This window comes from Apodemus sylvaticus, chromosome 15 (assembly GCF_947179515.1).
Source record: "Apodemus sylvaticus chromosome 15, mApoSyl1.1, whole genome shotgun sequence".
NCBI lineage: Eukaryota > Metazoa > Chordata > Mammalia > Rodentia > Muridae > Apodemus > Apodemus sylvaticus.
Window position 1 is genome coordinate 12,449,925 of NC_067486.1, and position 18,011 is coordinate 12,467,935.

At 42.8% G+C, this 18,011-nt stretch overlaps 1 protein-coding gene across 1 annotated transcript in view; it reads left to right on the forward strand.

The window, feature by feature from the left end:
- Positions 1-1,397: 1,397 nt before the first annotated feature.
- Positions 1,398-18,011, forward strand: part of Adamts5 (ADAM metallopeptidase with thrombospondin type 1 motif 5) — a 47,345-nt gene continuing 30,731 nt past the window's right edge. The window contains exons 1-2 of the mRNA XM_052157970.1: positions 1,398-4,033; positions 15,066-15,198. Of these exons, the coding sequence (XP_052013930.1) occupies positions 2,930-4,033; positions 15,066-15,198 (1,237 nt within the window). The 5' untranslated portion in view covers positions 1,398-2,929. The remainder of the gene's footprint in view (positions 4,034-15,065; positions 15,199-18,011) is intronic.

Below are 18,011 nucleotides of genomic sequence, written 5' to 3' on the forward strand. Positions count from 1 at the left end.
GCCACACCTCCTCATTCTTCCTAAACTTCCCCACCACCTGGAGACCACACATATGAGCTTATGGGTGCCAGTCTCATTCTGACCACTATGACACAAATAAGTACCAGGTAATCTTCCCTAGCGTGGCTGGGTTTGGTCATCATAAAGCTGAAGATTACTGGGAGACAGAGAAGATGACTGGTACCTCCACTCTCTGCCTTTAGTGCCTGCTGCCCATTGCCTTGTAGTGTTGACGCTTTCAGCTGTGGCCTCCCTCTAGGTCCTGATATATTTCAGGATCCATCCCTGCTCTCTCTGACTCCTCCCCCTCTCCACCCCCCACACACCCTGTTCTCTCTCAAATTCATGCCCTCTTTTTGTTTTTTATCTTTATTTTTTATTGAATATATTCTTTATTTACATTTAAAATGTTACACCCTTTCCCGGTTCCCCCCTCCCCCAAATTCCCCAACCTATCCTCCCACCCCCTGCCTCCAAGAATATGCCCCTCCGCCCAACCCATTCCACCTACCTTCCCTCAATTTCCCCACACTAGACGCCCCAGGGCTCCCAGGGACAAAGCCATCAACCAAGGGGTACACATGGTTCCAGCCAAAAGAGTGGCAGAGAAATGCCTTGCCTGGCATCAGGGGGAGGAGAGGTCCTGGTCCTGTGAAGGCCCTCATTTACTTTAACTGGTGTTTGGCCTTCTCTAGTCTTGGGTCTCATGGTACCTTCCCTAAGAATGTATCATTTGGAGAAGTTATATAAGTGTGCCTGCTCCCCTCTGAAACAGTGAAGGTAAAAGGGATGGAAATGTAAATTATAAGGGGTGTGTGCCCTAGGAGACCAGCACTGGACCCTGCCACACATCAGAGGCTGTGAGAAAGTCACTGGCTTTTCCTTCCACCTTCTTAGAATTGATAATTAGAGGAAACAAAGGATGTAGGGACCAAGGGACCCAGTTGCTGGGGCCATGCCACCTGCCTACTAATAGCCAATCACCTCCCCTCAAGTATTCTTCCCTGGGAATAGGAACTTTGAAAATGAGGAGGCTGACGGTGAGCCGCTGACTTAGGAGAGAAGTAGTAAGTAAACAAAGGAGTGTTTACCATTTCATTACCTTTTAAGAAGGAAAGGGAGAAAGTGTGAGCGCCAAGGTAAAAGACTGGGGTGGGGGTGCTTAATTCCCTTCAAGAGTTAACTCTTTCCCACCCTGACACCCGACAGCGACAGCTCAAAGCTTTCCAGTGGCTGGGATAAGTGACAGATTGTGGGCACTGACCAACTATGCGCTGGAAAAAGCTAGGAGCACCGCCATTTATACACAAAGCCAAGGACTTCCCAGGCCGCAGCCAGCCCTGTTGGGGTCACCGCAGTGCTGCATGCCCAGAGACTCGCCAGGAAGCACCCGTGGCTGCCCGGCTGCTCAGCTGGTGGCCGGGAGAAGTTAGTCACCCCCCTAGCCCGAAGTCAGCAAGTGTTGGGAGTTTGAACAAGCTAGGAGATGAGAAGGCTGGAAGTCAGCTACCGGGGAGCGACTGGAGAGAGCCAGGGAAAAGAGAGATGGACTTGGGGGGTGCACGGGCGACTACCCTGACAAGTGAAGCTACCAGGTCTACAAGGCCAGAGCGCACAGGCTGGCAAAATGAGACAAGAACTTCATATCCCGCGCAAGAACAGCAAGGGGAAAGAGGCAGAGAGAGATTTTTAAAACACACCAAAACACCCCTTCAGGAGATGAGGTAAGCCGAGGTTAGCCAACCCCGATTGGTTGTGAAATACCACACAGACCCAGAGTTGCTGTGACTTTAAATGAGGCCAAGTGGATTTTCTCGTTTTCTGCCCAAATATACTTTTTCTCTCTTAATCTCTTTCTCACCCTTGCTCCTTCCTTTGTCCCTCCTTCCACCTTGCTAGGTCCTGGTCCCTTCCTCCTTCCCGGTCTCCCTTTCCTCGATCACCCTCCTCCTCCTCTCCCTGCGCCCTCCCCCATCAGATTAGGCGCGGACCGGGAAGGGTGGGAGTGGTGGGGGAAGCTCTCCCTTTAAGAGGCAGCGTGCAGTGACGAATTGTTGAAATTGCCATTGCAGGATGGCACGCCGCTATAAATTCATTGTCCCACCTCCTCGCATCTTCACAGCGCCTGAGCCGCTCTCCGCGCCCGCAGCAGCCGACTGGGGATGATCCCGGGCGGGGAGGACGCGGCAACCGAAGGGACCGGGACGCGCCGCCTCGCTGGCTCTCCGCAGGCCGCCTCCTAGCTTTTGATTTTAAACATTTTAGGCGTTTTCTTTCTTTCTTTCTTTCCTTTCCTCCTGTCCCATTTCTCCCTGCCTTCGGGTTCCAGCAGAGCCGAGGAAGCCCTCAGAATAAGAAAGGAAGTGGGTCGGAGCTCGGAAGCTTTGCAGCCGGCCAGCCCCGGGCTTCGAGGGGGCGGGAGCCGCCGCGCACCAGTTGCGGGCCGGGAGCGCGGTTGCCCTCCTTACTGTCAGCTGTTTGTTTTTGATCTGTTTGTGCAAAGATCTTGTCTGCGTTGGGCCTCTCTCCTCTCTCTCTCTCTTTTTTTTTGTATTTGTTTGCTCTCCACCTCTTGGCTTTTGCCCCCCCCCCTTTATTTAAAATTTTGTTTGTTTGTTTGTTTGTTTTTAATTTTTCTCCCTCCGTCTCTTGGACCTCAATTCCAAACATTTTCCAAACCAACAAAGAAAAAGTTCTCACAGCACAGTGGTACCGCGGCCAGGAAAGCCTGGCGCTCTGCTGCGGGTCCCCCTCCCCTACCTTTTCCTGGACACTTGACTCAACCTTGCTCGCAAGTGTGTAGAGTGTGTGGCTGTGGGTGGGTGGGTGGGAGGGTGAGCCCCCCACCCCCGCCCCTAAAACTTCCAGAGCAAATAGCAAGCATCCAGCTAGACTCAGTCGCGCAGCCCCTCCCGGCGGGCAGCGCACTATGCGGCTCGAGTGGGCGTCCTTGTTGCTGCTACTACTGCTGCTGTGCGCGTCCTGCCTGTCCCTGGCCGCTGACAACCCTGCCGCGGCACCTGCCCAGGATAAAACCAGGCAGCCTAAGGCTGCTGCAGCGGCCGCCCAGTCCGACCAGCGGCAGGGGGAGGAAACACAGGAGCCAGGCCATCCTCAAGCCTTGGCTGGGCAGCGCAGGAGCGGCGGGCTGGTACAGAATATAGACCAACTCTACTCTGGCGGTGGCAAAGTGGGCTACCTTGTCTACACGGGCGGCCGGAGGTTCCTGCTGGACCTGGAGAGAGATGACACAGTGGGTGTTGCTGGTGGCATCTTTACTGCAGGAGGAGGGCTGAATGCATCCTCTGGCCACCGGGGTCACTGCTTCTACAGAGGCACTGTGGATGGCAGTCCTCGATCCCTAGCTGTCTTTGACCTCTGCGGGGGTCTCGATGGCTTCTTCGCAGTCAAGCATGCGCGCTACACGCTGAAGCCGCTCCTAAGTAGGTCCTGGGCACAACACGAACGAGTTTATGGGGATGGGTCTTCACGCGTCCTGCATGTCTACACCCGCGAGGGCTTCAGCTTCGAGGCCTTGCCGCCACGCACCAGTTGCGAGACTCCTGCGTCCCCGTCTGGGCCCCAAGAGAGCCCCTCGGTGCACAGTCGTTCTAGGCGACGCTCAGCGCTGGCCCCGCAGCTGCTGGACCACTCAGCTTTCTCGCCAGCTGGGAACGCCGGCCCTCAGACTTGGTGGAGGCGGAGGCGCCGGTCCATCTCCAGGGCCCGCCAGGTGGAGCTCCTCTTGGTGGCTGACTCGTCCATGGCCAGGATGTATGGGCGGGGCCTGCAACATTACCTGCTGACCCTGGCCTCCATCGCCAACCGGCTGTACAGTCATGCAAGCATCGAGAACCATATCCGCCTGGCCGTGGTGAAGGTGGTGGTGCTCACGGACAAGGACAAGAGTCTGGAGGTGAGCAAGAATGCGGCCACAACCCTCAAGAACTTTTGCAAATGGCAGCACCAACATAACCAGCTAGGGGATGACCATGAGGAGCACTACGATGCAGCCATCCTGTTCACCCGAGAGGTAGGTGCAGCAGGTGGGTGCCCAGCTCTGGGATACTGAGGCAGATGGAAGGGCGGGTCTTGCTGGTGGCTTTGCTTTTTCCATAAACGACTTGCCACTCACTAGAGATCTGCTTAAATGCGTTTTGCATGCAAGACACTCTGCCTCTGCCTTCACTATGGTGTTCCGATTAGCTTCTGCAGTAATCCCTGCTTTAAGTGAGTGGACCTGTTTGGGAGATCAACATTCACTAAGGCTAGGTGCCAGTCAGACAGGCCGGTGTGGTATATGACCAAGATAAGGAGGTGCGTTTGTGCTTGGGGGAAGGTGTACAATTACATGGCAAAAGGGGGAAAGGAAGACTGCCTCTGAAACTGGGTGTTTCTACTACTTTGTCCGACTTAATGGGAAGGACTTGAAAGTTGGCAGTTGCTTTTATCTGATTGATGGCCTCCCTTGTAAATGTCCTTAAACGAACTCTTCTGCAACACTAGCCTTTTCCAAAGGACTCCTTTTCTAATGTGGCTTCCAAATGGGCTTCTGACATATCCACCTTGGAATCTGAGTTCCTGAGAAGGAAGGAATGTGGGAGGGCCAGGAGGATGCAAACGCCCAATCGGTGGTGAGGACAACCCCCCAGGCCCTCTACCAGTACATCAGAAGCACCACCCTCCTGCCCAACTGCCAAACAAGGGTCAAATCCAGTTGGAAGGTTTGGGGTTTGGATGAATGTGTTTCAGAAGTTCTGGGCAGAGCTTCAGGATGTGGGGAAGAATGTTTTCCAAGGACTTCCCCACGTTAAGGATGATGGTTACAGAGAAGGAAAGGAGATGGATCATTATAAGCCCAGACATCCTGGGAGCAACAAATCTATTTACACAGTTACCAGACCACCATGTTAGCGTGACATTTCAGACAAAAAGTCCTGCTGGTAGTTGTGAGAGAGACAGAGCATTTAGAAAGCTGCCCCCATTGCTATTCCTTAACTATGCACCTCCCATCCCTGTTGAATTTTGTCTTCCCAACTAGCCTCCTTTTACCGCGCGTGTGTGTGTGTGTGTGTGTGTGTGTGTGTTCTATAGATGATCATGGGTTCATTTTCTGCATGACTACCATAACCATGCATGTCACACCTAGAAGACAGCATGCCTGGATGTCACCGTCTTGTCCCCCACTCCTTTTCTCAGTTTCCCTTGGTATATTTTCCCATCCAGATTGAACACTCCCCTGTCCATCTTAATCTTACCATCGTGATATGTTCTAAGTCTGATTTAAGCTTTGCTTATAGCCAAATTCTATTTCTCTGTCTAACTTGTGCCTTTTTAATGCCTATGAAGGAATGATGTATAAGGATCATTCAAGGAGTATGAAATCCATCCAGTATAGCTTAAGTAACAGCAAACTCTTTTACTGTGTACAGTCACAAGCTGTGACCAAAAACGGAGGATAGATAATCCAATGGCACACTGTATGGGTTTCAGGGTACCAAAGCTTCCCTACCTAATTTTTCTATTTTTGATATGGTACCCATGGTACAAAGGGAAAACTGTCGCTAAAGTCAGAGGAGAGAAGCATTTGCAGTTCATGAGGTGGACATAATTGTAACCCACAAACAAAGATACCAAAGCAGTATCCAGGGAGAAGTAGGCATCACAGCCTTGTGTGCAATGAAAGCGCTTTCATCCCATTAAGAGATGCTCTGGAAGCTGTGCTTTAATTCCTCTGCCCAGCATTAGTTTTTGCAATGGTGCAACAGGCATTTTCTAGGCTGCCCTGTGAAGAGCTTCTGTAAAACCAGCCCTTTCTCTCTTGATTTCCAAGTTGTTTTTTTTTTTTTTCTTAAGCAACTTTCCACGTCTGGATTTCCTTGTGTTGCTATATAATGATTGCTTGCCAAGAAGGAGGCTTGGGAGAGTTTGTAGAAGGAGGTTCCCTAAAGAAAGAGGGAAAAATACTTCTGTAGACAGACCACACCAAAAGGCAGTACACTGCCAGTCTTCGTAATTTTTTTTCAGTTTAATACAAAATTGCAGTGCATAATTCTAAAATTAACTTGAGGACCTCTGACCATTCACTCTTTTCTACATACTTTCCCCAATTATTTCTGAGTTAAAAGGAAACTGGTTCGTGATTCTAAATGATTGTCTATTGCTTTTGCTGAGAAGGAAGGTTTTCTACTTGAGTAACTGACAGTCATTGTTTTCCAGTCCGGGGAAATGCATCACTGCATTTTAACTATACAAAAGCAAGATAGAAGTAAATTCATTCTCCTACTTATTTTTAATTACATTCTTAATTACATTCGATTAATGAGAGAGGGCATGTGCCAAAGCATGCAAGCATTGGGTCAAAAAGGATAACCTTTAGGAATTGATTCTTTTCCTTGATGTGGGTCCCAGGAATCAAATTCAGGTTCTCAGGCTTTGTGGCATGTGTCTTTATTCTCTGAGACAGCCACCTTGCCAGGTCTGACTTAAGGTTACTAAGAATTGCTACAAAATTTCCAAGCTGGTTTGCACATGAAGAATATTTTATCCTCCTTGCCAAGCAGGCACATACTTTAAAGCAAATCCCATTTGGATTGGATTGATCTCTAATAAGTTTAATTTCACAAAAAAAATTGAATCTTTGAAGAGCACTTATAACATGAGTACATTATTCTAATTTAAAAGAGGACTATTAGGTAGCTTGTGTAAGTATTTCAATACAGGACAATGTTTATCTGAAAGTATTTAGCATGCGCAGCTAATCTCCAGCTAATGTTTCAAAAAAAGAAAGAAAGAAAGAAACCAAGAAGTCTAGAAGAAGGAAGAAGATCGGGGCTCCTCTGTCCATGCAAGTCTGGTATTTTCAGGCTGGCCAAATGAAAGAAAGAACTTTTGTAGTTATTTCTTTTCAATGAGAAATACCCAGAGTTGGCACCAGCAGTCCATTTTTACAACTCTGTTTTGAGCATAAGATGTGTGTTGCTTAGCAGCCAGACGCTCAGCCATCAAATCCGTGTTTTGATGGGCTCTGAGTTCTGCTCAAATTCTGGGTCCAGATGTCTCTGCTTGTTTTTCAGGCGTGAAGCAACTGTGTGAGGAAGTGCCTTCCACTCCTGTTTCCTAGCCAGTAACACCTTGAACATTGTGTCTAGGGGTGAGCAGAAGAACATTAATATTTCAGCTATCAAGCTAGCGTACTTAGCTCTCAGAGATATGCACTGGCCCTCAATTATGTTCTAATTATAGAAACAGCACCTATCACTGTGCTGGCACAAAGCCACTTCTATCGTGAATGGCATTGCTGTTAACATTTATGCTATGTCTGCAACCAGACATTAGAAATGTAGGCCCTAGGAGTTTGCATATTGCTTCCCAAAGATCTCTCCTCATTCTGACTCTCTTATTGTAAAATACATTTTAAAAGACAGTCCTAAACTTATTTTCCAAAAGCATTACTCCTTTTTAGAAAAAAAAATAATCTTCTTGATTGATGTCAAAATCAGAAATTCTTTCACATCCCTCCCCCTACATCTGACCAATAACAATGAAGTCTTTACTACTGCATAGACTGAAGACTTCGGGGTGACTATGAACCAGCTAAAAGACTTTTATTGAATAAAAGGTCTATTAATTTTCATTGATTACTAAATCTTGCTTTAATGAGCCATTGTGCTCTGCTTAGACTGTCTTCTTACATCTCTGTCTTAGGATGCGTGATCCAGAACACAGACACTTCTCCACTCTTTAGTTCCACATGCAGATACTTCTTCCCTACTCTTTAGTTTTCTTTTAGATTCAGCATGAAATGGATACTAGAAGACAAAAACCTTAGAAGAAGGAGCAGGTTACACTCTTTGTCTGTTGGTTTGCTGACTGAACCAGCTAATTCGGCCACATATTTGAATTCAAATCTTCTTCAAGCCTACAGTAACCATTGTTGAAGAATCACAGCTACAGATCAATCTTAAAGAAGCTAGTCCAGAAATGGGAAGAGTGGTCACAGACTAGACAACTCAAGATGATCATGTATGAAAAATGTATGAGAAATATTCTGAAAAACCTTGATCCATAAAATAACAATATATAAGGTAATGGATGGGTTGTCTGAGTAGGTACCTCACATGCACATGCCTGCTGTGAAGAGGGTAGATGAAGCCAACAAGACAGAAGACAATTAGGGGGAAAATACTTGTTTGCTGTCACTAGGCTTACCACCAGCAAGAAGAATCAATGCATGAATTAATCATTCTTTTTTTATTATTTGCTTTTAGTATTTTTATTAGATATTTGCTTTATTTACTTTTCAAATGGTATCCCCTTTCCTCATTACTCCTCCAAAAAACCCCTATCTCATTCTCCATCCCCCTGTTTACCAACACCCCCTCCCACTTCCCTGCCCTGGCATTCTCCTACACTGGGGCATCGAGCCTTCACAGGACCAATGGCTTCTCCTCTCACTGATGTCTGTAAAGGCCATCCTCCTCTACATATGTAGCTGGAGTTATGGGTCCCTCCATGTGTACTCTTTGGTTGGTGGTTTAGTCCCTGGGAGCTCTGGAGGTACTGGTTGGTACATATTATTGTTCCTCCTATAGAGCAGCAAACCTCTTCAGCTTCTTGGGTCCTCTCTCTAGCTCCTCCATTTTGGACTCTATGCTCAGTCTATTGGTTGACTGTGAGCCATGGGCATTTTGATCCATCTTCTAAGAAGGATCAAAGTGTCCACACTTTGGTCTTCCTTCTCCTTGAGCTTCATGTAGTCTGTGAGTTGTATCTTGGGCATTCCGAGCTTTTAGGCTAGAATCCACTTAACAGCAAGTGCATACCTGTGTCTTCTTTTGTGATTGGGTTACCTCTCTCAGGTTGATATTTTTTAGTTCCATCCATTTGCCTAAGAATTTTATGAATTCATTGTTTTTAATAGCTGAGTAGTACTCGATTGTGTAAATGCACCACATTTTCTGTATCCATTTTTCTGTTGAGGGAAATCTTGGCTTCTGGTTTCCAGCTTCTGGCTTCCAGAGAACCAAATAACCCTATTAAAAATGGGATACAGAGCTAAAAAAGGAATTCTCAACTGAGGAATACCAGATAGCTGAGAAACACCTAAAGAAAGGTTCAACATCCTTAATCATCAGGGAAATGTAAATCAAAACAACCTTGAGATTCTACCTCACACCAGTCAGAATGGCTAAGATCAAAACAGGCAACAGCAGTTGCTGGCAAGTATGTGAAGAAAGAGGAACACTCCTCCATTGCTGGTGGGATTGCAAGCTTGTAATTCCACTCGGGAAATCAGTTTGGTGGTTTCTCAGAAAATTGGACATAGTACTACCTGAGGACCCAGCTACACCACTCCTGGGCATATACCCAGAAGATGCTCCAAAATGTAATAAGAACACATGCTCCACTATGTTCATAGCAGCCTTATTTATCATAGCCAAGATTAATTACTCTTATATCAGGAAAACTGATAAAACTCTCAGCAAGGATAAACAAAGTCTGTGACAGGGAACAGAAGAAATCCACAGATCTCTCCTAGGTGGCTTTGTCAGGTCTCATTGCAAATGTATAATTGCACTGTTTCCTAAAGCATAAGTTGATATCATTTGGATTCAACTATTTCTGAACTTTTCTTAAGTAGTATCCATATTGTGAATTGTTTTATTGTTGATTAGCTGAGGAGTCAGCAACTATCATGTTGTTTTGCAGGTAGAAACGTATATTTGAAGGGAAAAACTGATAATCTGAGGACATTTTGCTGACCTGGGCAGAGCTAAGGTTGTAGACTCCAGTTTTGTAGAAGGTGATGTGCTAGCCAGACCCATATGAAGGACATATAGCAGACACTCCCAAAAGCCATGTATTATGGCCAGAAGTAGTGTGGACAGTCTGTGTAGTACAGGGAGGTGCTACAAGAAGACAGAGCAGGAAGGTTGAATGATTTTTTGGTAAGTATATAAAGAACAACTAGATTAATTAAAAAACATCATCTGGTTTGTGTGTTGGTTTGATAGTGCTACAACAACACATTAGCATTCGAAGGGCATATTTAAAGCATAAAGAAGTTCTCATTCATTTCTGGAAACTAGAAAGTTTAGGATCAAAGATCCACCTGGTGTACTTTCTGAGGAGATAACTTTTCCTAGTTGGTAGGGATCCATTTTCTTGCTGTGTGTTTATGTGTTCCTCCCTCACTCTGAATGCCTGTCCAAGAGAGGGGCAGGGGGCAGGGGAAGAAGAGGAAATGGAGAGAAATGGAAAGAAAGGAGGAAGAGGAAGGATGCTCTGAAACGCCTCATTTTATCTGAGCTGAATTCCACTATTTTAAAGTTGTATTCTTTCTTATAGATACTTTCTCCAAATGCAGTCACACTGGACTACTGGGGATTAGCTTCAGGACATAGCATCATGCTACAACATTTTATGGTGGAAGCTAATGACAGTGGAAACCAATGGAAGGCACATTAGGGGAGTTTACATATAAAAAGGCTGTTCAAAAGCGAGCCTTGTGTGTTTGTCCTAAATGTCTAGATGTCTCCTGTAGGCACAGTGGCATTAGGAATTGAAAGGCATGGGTCAAGAAAGGCTTGAGAAAAGTAGACAAATATAGGTAAGGTTAATCTTTTTCTGGTAAAAGGAATATCTCAGCTTATTCTTTGGAGAACAACATACAAGTGTTCTATGTAGGAAATAGTTGTCAGGATGGGGCAAGAGGCTCGCTGGGACATGAAGAAGGTTGGGATATATTGTTCAGAGCAATGCCAAGCTGTGACCAATATAAAGGAATAGAGATATCTTACATGATCCACGCTTCAAGAAACTAACTGATCACAGCATGTAGATATGGAAATTTCAGATGCCAAAAATATCATTTGGAAATCTCATGTGGTAGTTCAGGTAGGAAGAGATAATGTAAAGCAAGAGAACGAGAGTAGTTATCATAACCTAAATAGTCAAATGTTGCTCCTATGGTGTGGATGTGTATAGGGAGTGTACACATGTATGTGCCTGTGAATTGGGGCCAAAGCTAACTATTTCAGAAAATTTCTTATGTCTCTCACATCCATTTTCTTGATTTCTAGAACATCTTCCACAGTGCATTTTGTCCCTTTTCTATGCATCTAATTGTTTAGCTTCATTACCATACCACACAAGAAGACCACCATGGCTGCTTTTTATTTGCTATAAGAAAAGAAGTTCATTTAATTAAGTACAGAAAGGGAATGCAAAAGATAATATTGGCATCAAGAATAAGCTCATGATTCAACAGCGTCATGCTGTGGAGTACAGGGGAGGCAAAGTTTACCTATCATTAAAATGTAGCTTCCTGGTTCTGAAGCTTGAGACTCCAGCATTTACCACTCCTGAGAGTTTATTTCTGACATTAATTTGAGACTTAATATAAATACATCTATGTACCAGAAAGTTTCATGTCAATACCAGCACAAGGGAAGCTGGACAATGTCCTCACATGAGTGAGGAAGAGCCTTTATCTCAATGTTTGTCAGTTGTTTGCAAAACGTGTCTTACAACTAGAATTGAAATCTCAGAGGCAATCTCCTTTACATTCACCAACTTTAATAGCTTAGTTCCCATCCTGAAGAAGGACTGGTCCAAGTATCTGTCCCCTCAGTCCATAATTCTTTCTGTCTTTTATTCCATCATGTCCCCTCTTTTTACCTAAAATTTATCAGAGTCACTTTCTGCTCTTATAATTCTGGGTCCAGATTGTCCTTCCAGACATCCTATTAGTCCACTGCAAACTCGTAGAACTCTAGTCACCGGAAATGCCATGTCATGTCCTTCCTGAGAACTCCTGTTTCTTAGCCCTACCTCATTAGGATACCTTTGCTCTAAGACTATTGTACCAGCTTGGGAGTTTCTAATCCTGTGAAAACCTTCAGTGATTTCTTGAAGGAGGGTCCATTCAACTGTCTCTGTATTTATGTTTACCCCATTCCTTATCTCTGCGTATTTCTGCTGCATGGATGAACAGTCTCTCTATGAAGACTGGGAATCCTCCAAGTCCTGTGACTTTCTTTGCTTGCATCTCACTACCCACTTCATGTGTGAGTCCTTTTCCCATCTGGTACTGATCACAGGCACTTTCCAAACTACTCTCCAAGCACCAGTGTTCTAGGAAGCATGCTCTGCTGGCTGCTGGCATGAAGTGGCTGAGGGCTTCCCATCCCAACACATATGCCCAAGGTATATACTTCTAAGTGCCATGATAAGTCACAACTTTCTCATATGCATAGTCTCTGTGACCGTAACAGGGCTAGTGGCCTCCTTGTGGAAACTTAATGGTTCTGAAAACTATCTCATATCTATCTTAAATTAAATCCACTGTGTTCTGCAGCCTGGCCAATACCATACTATGGGGCCACAGCTAACTCTCTTCACACTTTTCAGACACATTTTTTCTTAGTCTTCCACTATATCACTCTATAAATAGCTAATGATAACAAGGGATTGATTCTACACAGGTAATCTCTATCAGATTATATATATAACGTGCCTTCTGGTGGACACAGAACAAGTAGAAAACCATTTGTTAGCACTTCAACTCATTTCTCTCTTTCATAGATGCTGAGCTGCCTACTTTAGTGTCTCTTACCTCTGACGCTAAATTATGTGCATGTGTGCTATAATACATATGTAGTATATATACAGAAATACATAATCATCCCTGCACTATCTCTACCCCTCCTCTGAATTTTAAAAACCCTATAAACTTTAAGACTAACTTACTGTTGTGAAGGGCCTTCAGAAAATATAAAAATGCAATATGCTATATAGTAATAGTTTGATACCTATTCTTTATACCTTAAGAAGAATACTGCCTTACCATGTTAACATGTTCATTATAAGTCTTCAGGGTGAAACCACAAGTGGACTAAAAAGGTTTGAAATTGTGTGAGAGAAATGGAATGCTTGCCAATTTATAATTATGGCTGTGGAAGTGTAATGGTGTAGCTATGTAGTCAAGGGTCTTAATCAGTGTAGTTAAAAAATAACGAGTGCTTCTGTTCATATTTTAGTCACATGCATGCTTTCCGTGGCAAAAGGCCAAATGCATTTAATGCAATTCAAAGAAAACAAGGAGGGTTGATGGCCTCTAATGAGCAATTGATTAGCAGTAAACAGAGATAATACGATTCCGGTTTCAATGCCATCGGGAACAGGAAGGCCACTTCCCTTCACAGTCCCTCGAAGCAGATTCGTGACACAAGGAGTGAAAGTCAATTCTTGGATAACCTGCTGTGTATAAGGATTCAACTATGACCTGGGATCTCATCTTAAAATTGCTAAAAAATGATGAAAGAGAGGTTGAAAATATATTATACTCTATCATTATCCCAAATAATAATTATTATGCAAAACTCTACTCAAGTTTCAATCTTTAAAGATGCTAATTTGTTTGTAGCAGCATTAACTTGGGATCTCATGGGACATGGATGGATACCTAGGGAAGCTTGAAGGAGTTATCGCTGGCATGAGGTCTTGATTCACCAAGGCTCAACACGGCTGGAAATCACAATATAACCAGCACAAGAAGGTCCTGAAAGCACTACAGAGAAGGGAATTGGGGAGAATTTTAAAGTCCTGCTCACCTTTGTTGGACTTTTGCAATCAAGAGAGGAATGAGGAGCACCTGTTGGCACTGAGTCTGTACACTTGATATGTACAGGAATACCACTTTGCACTTGTGTACCTGAAAGCAGCCGAGGTTCTACCAGCAGGCAGCAACATGCAGATGTCTGAGGACCATCACATTGAATAAAACTGTATCTCACCATTCAACTTAGTTAAGCGAATATCAGTTAAGTCCCTATGGTAGGATACGTGCTGTGAACAGATGCCAGGTATAATCAAACAGTATTTATTTTACAAACTAATATTTTAAAATCCTTTCAAAGTTCGTTTTTAACTTATGGCTTACTTGAGAAGCCGTGTTGTTCTTTTGGTTGTAAATATACATGCCAATTTTTAATGAAATTCATAAGAAAGCACAAGAAATTTTTATGTTTATTGGTACCTAAATTAACATTTTAAGAGAACGTTATTAGCACAAGTTGAACATATCAAAAATTGTAACTTCTGTTACCCTTTTTAAAGCTTCATTTCTAGATGTCTTGTTTATGTTCTTTAAGTGATCATTTTTACTCTTGAGAGTCTCTTAAAAGCCCTGGGACTTCTCAAGAATAAAATGAATACATTAATATCTATGCATAAAACATACTTATATCACAAACATTTTCTCATCTTCTTGTGATGGACTTCACTAAAAGCTATAAGCAAAACTGTCCAGTGGGTTAAGGTGCTTGCTGACAATCTTGATGAACTGGGTTTGATTCTCAGGATGCATATGATGTGAGTGGAAATCTGACTTCTTCAAGTTGTCCTTTATAACCCAATAAATAAGTATGAAATGATTAAAAAGTTATGTTATGGGTGACCCTACTTACATTTCTGAAGACACAATGTATGAAACAATGAAATTCAATTGGGAAGTTCAAAAATTATTTTTAAGTAATAATAGACATAAAAAGTTTAATTTTTCTATCTAATTTTACATATAGATTCAAGTGTAGTTTGCTTCTTGTATAAATGACTGAATATATGTAAATACACTAATGCATGTATAAACACAAATGTGTGTTCTGTCACAAAGTGTGATTGGAGTTTGACTCTAACAGAAAACAAGTTATTCGGTCTCTCTTTCAAAAGTTCAGCCTGAATTTAGCTCAGAATATTAGGTGTTCCTATATTGAACACTTGTAACCCTTGACATTTGTGTAGGCACTTTGGCTTTGTTCAGGCTAAAATCGTGGCTTCTTTTAAAATGTCATTGAATGTCTTTATCCTTCTGTGCTTCTGGGCTACAAAGTAGCTCAGAAGAGTTCCTGCTTTGAATTTGTCTTTGGAAGGCTTCCAGTGCTGAGCAGGTGACACCATAAACATATCTCAGTCTTGCCATTTGGGGCGAGCAAGTGGCTGTCCATGGTGGCTCCTTCTGGATGTAAATTGATTTTAATGATTTCTTTCTTTCTCCCGGGCAGGATTTATGTGGGCATCATTCATGTGACACCCTGGGAATGGCAGACGTTGGGACCATATGTTCTCCGGAGCGCAGCTGTGCTGTGATTGAAGATGATGGCCTCCACGCAGCCTTCACTGTGGCTCATGAAATTGGTATGCAACGCCTTTTCTCTTCCCTCGCCAAATCAAACACTTGTAACAGCTGCAACAGGACCCAAAATACTTGGCAATTAATTCCAGATTTCTTCTGGCTCAGATGTACCATTGGGGATTGCATTTGTTTATATTTGAACTCTCAAGGTAAACTGATGCAGGAAAAGGAAGGCAAAGTCAGCACCGGGAGGAGACGTTTCCTTTCTGACAGTGTTATTTAAAAGCTAAGGGGAAAATTGCTACTGTCTTTTTTCTCTCTCTCTTTAAGCATCCCTAAACGGATTCTAGACAGAATTTGCCACAGCCGTCTATGGGACACAGAGGCGTCCCTTTTGGAAGTTTTTCATGACAGTGTTGACTCATCTGGAGATAATCAGTTTGCACAGGAATTTAACATGTTTTGCCCCATCGTGAGTGATAATAGTAGGTTCCTGTCACAGAGAATCAGTAGCTCATGGTAAATAGCCCTTCAGCAGTTGTGAGGCAGATGGATTCAAACTGACTCTCCACAGAGTTTATTTTATAATGTCACATATTCAATTAACCAAAGACTTCTAAATCCTGCAACTGTGAGTTGGGGGCAGAGGTAAACTGTCACACTCTGGGATAAGGAAGGGGGCACCTCCTAACCTCTGACGTGGAAGACTGGTCGATGGGAAACTGATTTGGCACTAAGGACACAACCCCTGTAAGTTCACATCTTACTGGAATCGTTTCCCCGTGTAAAATCATTCTATTAGGAAACTCTGTGAGGCCCCATTTTCTTTTCTGAACTATTGGGATAGCACCACCTTTTATATGGAATTGTTTTAGAAGCCAGATTGAGTGGAATATAGATAGTAGATATCACTTATATTTATACCCATGTATTTCCCTATTTAAATATTTCATTCCTGTTCTTTATTTATGCATATCCTCTTTGCATCTTCATGGCACAGAACCATTCAATCATCATTAAATTTAACTTTTTTGAATTTTTATTTAAAAGATTTAGCTTGTCAAGGCTACAACTTTAACTATTAAGTGGAAATAAAAATGTCTACCTCACATTTCTAGTAACTTAGATATTTTCACAGAGTGCTGATCTCTAATCATATTTTTTTAAGGAGCAGATAATTTCTGGTTCAAGGGACAATTTTGTAAATCCGAATATGATAGCAATGAACGGAATTAGGTAGCTGCATTTCAACTATTTTATTTCAAGTATTAATCAGAACATTATTGTACTGACACTTGTCTTTGAGTCAAATATAAACCCATTGTGTAAATAACTATTCAACACCATTGCTGCTATTAATTCAGTCTGAAACATTTTGGTGCATCTTGCTGGGTCCCTGTCAGTTCTCTGTGGAATTTTACCCAGGTCATCTAGACACCTTGATCATCTGTGTTGTCATCTAGACACCTTGATCATCTGTGTTGTCCCTATATGGTGGACAGCACAATAGCAAGCTGCTGTGAATCACGCGTTCTGGCTACTGCTTCCTCCTCACCTCCTCGCCTGTGGTGATCTTTACATATAGTGACAGCACTGGCAGGTCTCCCTACCAGAGAGAAGCTGAGCTCTGTCCACAGCCTCGTCATGGTTTGACTCTCATGTCACACCACCTGGATCGGAGTGTTTAAGGCTAGCAAGGTGACTTTTCCAGACCTCCTCAGTTTTCTGCAAGGACTCTGTATTGCACAGGCTGATGAGGCAGTGAGAGATATAGAGTCAGACATTGATGTGCAGGACAAGGCACTTAGAGATATTTAGAAGAACAATGAGGTAGAAGAGTAAACTATTATATGCAGAGTCAACCCTTTGCCTCTGCATATAATTCCATCCTGGTATCTCCATGGATTTCTTGGTTATCTCTCTTTACTTCATTATAACCTTCTACGATTTATTGGTCAGTCAAATATTGTGTGCTTAATTTTCTTCTCTGTATTGCAAATGGCATAAAGAGATACTTAAAGGTGAAAAGAGAAAAGAATATGGATTTGATTCCTTTTTCATAAAAAAAAACTTTTATTAACTTCATTTTGAATGTTTTCTCATTTTATTTTGATTTTGCCTAAATATTATGAATATATGATATAAAATGTGAGTCCTAAATTTTTAGTAAAGATCATCATACCTAAGTTTTTCTCTGCCTTAATAATCAGAGTCTTAACTCTCAAACATCTTGACCTTAACTCACTGATCTGTTCAAAGTCCTTATTTTTCCTGTTACATGAACTGTCAGTTCAACCTAATGAACTGGATTTTATTTCTATTTTATTCTTATTGGATTTCTTTCTTTCTCTTTTATTATGTATTTGCCACATTTTTAGATTTTTAAATTATATCTACAATCTATATAGTTATAAAAAAAAGAACATTCTGAAGCTTTGGCTTTTGAGAATTTAGAATCTACTTGAGTCTCATTCCAAAATGTGCAGTTTCGTTTATTCCAAACAAATACTGTCAAGCTGTTACTGCACTCAAAACACAAGCTGAGAGGAATTATCCAGGATTCAGTCATAGATCGCCTACTTTGCTTTTTCTTCTATAAGAAGTGAATGAGTATGTTTGATTAGGAATGGCTTCTTTCAACTGAAACAGGGCTTTGTGGAGTGTCCAAAGCTTCCTTTTGCTATACACAGTTTCAAATACAGGGTAAAATTTTATGTACAAATAAAACAAAGCATTCCCCCCATGCTCCTATTCTCCAGTTTAAAAAAAAAAAAAACTCTTATATTGAAAATTAACACATATGATAATCTAAAGCAAAGATGGAGATGATGGCATGTGGAACATGCCAGGACTGGGCAGGCTGATATAGTAGGAG